The sequence below is a fragment of the Populus alba genome, chromosome 7 (genome assembly GCF_005239225.2).
Source record: "Populus alba chromosome 7, ASM523922v2, whole genome shotgun sequence".
NCBI lineage: Eukaryota > Viridiplantae > Streptophyta > Magnoliopsida > Malpighiales > Salicaceae > Populus > Populus alba.
In genome coordinates, this window is record NC_133290.1 from 9,495,012 (window position 1) to 9,501,011 (window position 6,000).

A 6,000-nucleotide genomic window follows, 5' to 3' on the forward strand; every position below is an offset into this window, starting at 1 on the left:
CTTAGGTGTTTTGTAATGAAATAAATAATGGTTTAGTAATGAATATGTTTCATATTTTATCAATTTTAGTATTGAGTTGAAAATTTTGGTAAATATAGAGGAATTTGAATCTATTTAAATATTTGATACTGATTTAAAAGTACTATTAAAATAGATTTAATAAGTTTGAGTTAAACCAATGTTAAATAATTTATTTACTTTACATAATTAATTAATACATGTTGTCATCAATATTTTATATAAATTTGATATAAGTAATGGATGATCGTTCTTGAATTTATTGAGTTTTACCTAAAGGGTTGTATATAATGGATTATTATAATGGGTTGAGGGTTTTATTAGTTACACACTATCTAATATGAGAAATATTAGTGGGGGTGGTATTAGATGTTCATATAAGAGATGTAAAAATAAAAAATTTCTCGATCCAGATGTTGTAACAGTGCATCTTCTAAAAAAGGTTTCATGGAGAAATGCTTGTGTTGGTTTTCTTATGAGACTATAGTAGATAGGATGGTTGGGTCAACTTCTAGTTCTAGTAATGTGCATGAAGTTGTAGATGATAATAGTAATCCTTATAGGAATATGGTTATAGATGCGATGAGAATGAATTAGAATTATGTAGGTGAATGTTTAATTATAGATGAAGAACCAAATGTATACACAACCAAGTTTTTTAATCTTTTAAAAGACTCTAACGAACTATTATGGGATGTGTGCACAAATCATAATAAATTATTGGTTATTGCATAAGTGTTCACCTCAAGTCAGATTATAAAGTGATGTTGGTTACGATATAATCATCGAATGAGTGAGAAGTATTTTACCTGAAGGTAATAGGCTGAAAAGAGCTTTTATATTGCTAAGTCTATGATGAAACCTTTTTGGCTTAGGATACTAAAAAATTGACATATATCTAGACTTTTACATGTTGTATTGCCTTGAAAATAAAGATTTGACTAAGTACAGAACTTGTGGGTATGTTCGTTATATACCCAAAACTGGCAGGGGAAGGGCTCTTATCATACACAGAAAACTTAGATACTTCATAATCACTCTTAGAATGTAAAGGTTATTCATGTATTTAAAAACTATTGAGCACATGATATGACATTATTCACATGATGTGATGCATGGAGTCATGGTTCGCCCTTCTAATGGTGAAGTCTAGAAATTTTTTAATAGGGTGAATCATTAGTTTTCAATGGAACCAAGAAACGTATATCTTAGATTATTTACAAATAGATTCAATCCATTCGGATCATTTGTTGCTCTTTTGTTAAAATAATTGTCATTGTGTTTTTATCTTTAACTTTTTTATTGTGTTTTTATTAAATATATTGAGGAGTGTATGTGCTTGTTGATAACAATGAATGGGGAGAAAAAAAAAAGATAGAAAAAAAATGGAAGAATAGTAAAAATTAATATGGAAATAAATTGTTTAAAAGCTTGAGCAAAACTTTATTTGTAAGCCAATAAGCCAGGCATTATAAATCTGTGAAGAGATTCTGAATCATAGTACTAGAAGAATCTTTAAAAGCAAATGGGTATAGAAAATTACAGGTTTGAGAAAAAATTTATTTGTAAAGCACTAAGAAAAGCTAAAGTAAAATGAATAGAAAGTAATAGGTGTACGTGATGGGATAGCTTATACCAGCTAGACATTTGAAGTTTAAGTGCAGAAGTTAATAATGCTATTTTGCATAGATTCCAACAATTTTAGGTTTAACAAATCTCATTAACTCATGTGCAGTTATTATAGTTATGTTTAAGTTTGAAGTGAAATGAGGGTGGGAAATGTTTTCTCTCATAGAGGAAGCACATAAGATAAAAAATATTGATTTGTTATTTGAGAAGTTAATAAAGCATTATAGTAAAAATTATATGTCCATGTTGTTAAAAAGATGGTAGTTTGATTGCATAGGTTGTAATTTGTTTTTGGTTAAAATGGTGATTTATATTGTTGTGAAATTAATTATACAAATAATTTGTCAATAGAAAACACATGTTAATTTTGGTCAAATCGTTAGTTTATATAATTTTGGGAAGTTCTACAAATTAACCAAATTGTTAGCAAAATAAAACCTTAGTTGATTCCTCATATTTTTATGGGTTTTATTTATTTATTTATTTATAAATTGATAGAAACAAGGACTTGTCATAAATAAAATCAACTGGTTTGTGACTATATATTATTAATGCGTATTTATAGGTCGTTCAATTGTGGGTAGTCTCTCTTATAGAAGAGTTGTTGTTGATTATTATTATTATTATTATTTAAAAAAAAAAAAAAAGGAATGCTATTACCTTTTTCAATCCTTTAATTTTGGTATATGCTAAGAGGAAAGTCAGTAGTGCATCGTACATATAAGATTATTGCTAATTTTTCAGCAGCACTTCTGACAGCCATGAGTCATTAAGTGTTGAATATGAACAGGCAAATGAGGCATAAAAAGCCCCTCTTTCTCTCTCTGTTTTTTTTTTTTTTTTTTTTTTATAGAAACTCACATGCGAAATGATGACCGTCAAAAAGGGATACAAGAATTCATGGATAGTCAAGCTCTGTTAATGGTGTGTTAGATTTCAACAATTTCTTTTAAGTTTTTTTTTGAATTAATTGACTTTTTTTTTCTTTAGGAAACATATAATGCTTGGTTATAGGAAAGATACAAAGACAATCCTTCGACCTATCCAAAACTTGATCTAGATTTGTGGTTAGAGGTAAGATTGTCTGTTGAACCCAATAAAAATCAAGTTCACGGTATCTCAAACAATATAGTTGAGGAGTTACAGATGACCCAAAGTGTTTCAGTCGTTAGATACTCATAATCAACTCCAAGCACTCAATCTCCAGAGTTCCACGTGATTTTAAACAACAAGTTATATCTCAAATGACCTATCATGTTGCTCAGACAGAACGACTTAATGTTGAGACTATCGAACTCCAGAGATTATTCATTGAGTTGAAATCACACATAGGTGATATATGTGGTCCACCTTATCACCCCTAGTCTTGGCAAAGACACACCTCGTCCTCCTCCCCTCTCTTGTGTATTTAAATTGATGAATTTTTAAATTTGTAATATGTATTTGATTTTTTATTTTAATTAATTTTTTTTAAATTTAAATATATATATATATATATATAAATATTTATTTTTTTTATTTTCTTTTAATTTCTTTGAACTTTTTTCTACTTTGCTTATTAGATTTTTTTAAAAAAATTATATTTAAATCACCGATGGAATTATAAATGGTTTTTTTTTTATCGGTAATATGTCATCTTAACTGATGAAAATACCAAAGAAATAACACTGGCAAATATTTTTTGTTTAGCGTGTTTTTTTTCACATGTAAATCTATCGGTGATCATATTACCAACAGAATAAACGACAAAAGAGAAATCATTTACGATAAGTTCATGATTTCATTTTAGTGTTGATAAAATCAATAATATTGATAGAATATTTCAGCATAATTTTGGTAGTTAATTAATTGCTTTAAACATGAAACACGCAAAAGTTTTAATGTTCAAGGAATTTGTGTGAAAGGCCATTGGAGATGACACAGTTGAAATGTCTGCAAATATTAAAAGACAAATAAAAGAAACAACACGTGGTTACACACGAGCCATTTAGTTCCTAAAAAAAATAAAATAAGCCGCCTTCACTATTGGCACTTGGCAGGGTTGAAGATGAAATATTTTTTCCACCATTTTTGATATGCCTAATAAAACCATAAAATCTTCTTTACATAACATTAATTCCTGTTCTTTTCAGCCCCCCTTCAAATTCCATCTATCATTCACAAGAGTCATAAGTTCACATCCAGTTAATCGATCTCAAGCTAATTTTGACAACAATAATCTCAAATTGATATGTTGAGATCGATCCGAGGCTTCTTCACCATTGGCATGGGAACAGCTGAATTGCATCTAGGACATTTTGGATTATTTTTCATTATCAACACGTACGACAAGCAACCGGGACATCCTGCCGCCACTGGGGATGGTGCTCCTGGCTGCTCATCATTTTCTCCCTCTTGAATTTCTCTTATACAGGATGATGATGATGATGAATACGGAGGCGACATCGATGACTTCCATAGCGATGCGGATCGCTTCCTTCCTAGTTCTCTCTCAGCTCTTTCCAGTGCCGATTTTACACTATCTAGAGTGCAAACACTACGGTAACTGCTTGACGGTGGCGATGCGACTAACTTCAGTTCCAAGTTACCTTCATCAAAAAGGTTAAACGTAGCCTTGGAGGGCGAAGGCGGGAAATTTAAATCTTGAAGCTTTGCCACTGTTTGATTGGTTTGGTGCCTGTAATCTGAGGATGGTGAGGGTGAATTTGAGGGGTTGCATCTTTGCAAGTAAACCTTTCCTGACTGCAACCAATAAAATAAAAGATTGATAAGAAAGAAAATTGTTTTTTTTTTTTACTGGCCATGACAATTGACATTAATGATGGATTTAATTCTGAAGTTGAAGTATATCAGAAATTAAGTAGATGATCGGAATTTATTGAAGAGAAGGTGGAGGAAATAACTTCCAAGTTGCTAAGCATTGAAGAGCATTTAATGGCACTATAGCATTTGATTATTACTTGTGTTGAAAGGATGCGTAGAACTTTAAACCCTTTATCAAAAAGAAAAAAAGAGAGAAAAAAGAAAATAAAAGGGAGTGATCTAATGTTTGATTACTCCCAGAAATAAATAAAACTGTTTGATTGCTGGAAAAGTTAGGGAATTAAATTTCTCAGAAAAACTTCAAGAAAGCCTCTGTCTGCGTATCTAGTTCCCATGAAAGCCAAAAGCTGGCACTAAAAAAAATCCATTGATTGGACTCTCATTGCCTATTCCTCCAGTTTCTCGGAAGTCAAACAGAGGATATCAAACAAAGCAGAGAAATTCAAATTAAATAAATCAGTAAACATTTTAAGTGCAGCCATGTAATAAAAAGAAGTATTTGCATAAATGGAAGGAAATTGTAGAGCCCTTAAGATTTCTACCTTCAAAGAAAACAGGGAAAAGAAATAAGAATCATAACAAGTAAATGTCATGAAACACATATATAAAAAGTCTCTTTTTGTACGTTAAAAAAACTCTGTTTTTCCTAGGAATATATAGCCAGATACTCTCAAGAAGTCAAACAAACCCGGAAAAGTATATCTCGTGAACCTCCAAAAGATTATGATGATCATCATAGGATCTTGAACCCTTTGATGTTCTTTTCCTTGCTATTTTCTCAAGAAACAAACAGAACCCAGATAAGAACACCAATTACCTTCAAGTCCAGCCGTTTTTCCCAGCCGCTTGGCACTTGCAAATCAAGGTCCAATTCTAGAGATTCAGTCTCTAAAGTAGCACCACCAAGCAAGTCCCTGGTGATCAAAGCTGTTGACTTTGCTCCACCGGGTTCACTCCTGGCATTCCTGTCATCCTTGTAGCCACTAAAAAGCCTTACCAGAGAACTCACCTCAGCTGCCATATTCACCATAAAAAAGGCTCTTCTTCTTCTTCTTCTTCTTCTTCTTCTTCTTCAACAACAACAATTAGAGAGAGGGGGGTGGAGTGGGGTTGCTTTGTATTAAATTGAGATTCATTTATACACACACACACACACACACACGAGAGGGGAGGGGGGATATATATGGTACGTTATAAAAAATAGAAAAGTTGGTATTAAGTAGTAGTGTTTTTTTTTGTTATTATTATTTTCTTTCCTTACCACTTCTATATTGAAAGAATTTTGAATTTTATAATTCTACCTCATTAATTAATTGTTTGCTTAATGATTTAATTATGGCATGCGGATGAAGTTGGGGAGAAGTAATAAAAAAGGAAGGCGTCTATGTAAATGGTAGCATTTAATGCTTTGATATCCAGTCGACATTTTTGGTTCTTAATTTTGGATATTTAGATGCATCCCCTTCAATTCTAAGAATTATCTAATTAACCTTTTCTTTCTTATATTTTTGTTGATCATCCCAAGCCCCT

The 6,000-nt window shown here is 31.4% G+C and overlaps 1 protein-coding gene across 1 annotated transcript; it reads right to left on the bottom strand.

Moving 5' to 3' along the window:
- Positions 1-3,562: 3,562 nt before the first annotated feature.
- On the bottom strand, positions 3,563-5,784 carry LOC118049600 (uncharacterized). Its single transcript, XM_035059635.2, has 2 exons — positions 5,288-5,784; positions 3,563-4,389 (listed from the first exon to the last, which is right to left on the bottom strand). The coding sequence occupies exons 1-2, from the start codon at positions 5,498-5,500 to the stop codon at positions 3,868-3,870; spliced, it is 735 nt and encodes a 244-aa protein (XP_034915526.1). The 5' UTR covers positions 5,501-5,784; the 3' UTR covers positions 3,563-3,867.
- Positions 5,785-6,000: the final 216 nt, after the last annotated feature.

What these genes read in the sequence shown, in the direction of transcription:
- LOC118049600 (XM_035059635.2), bottom strand. Translation starts at nt 5,500, where the DNA reads ATGGTGAATATGGCAGCTGAGGTGAGTTCTCTGGTAAGGCTTTTTAGT. An exon ending in AAAAACGGCTGGACTTGAAG is followed by an intron (nt 4,390 to 5,287) that starts GTAATTGGTGTT and finishes TATTGGTTGCAG; the next exon opens with TCAGGAAAGGTTTACTTGCA.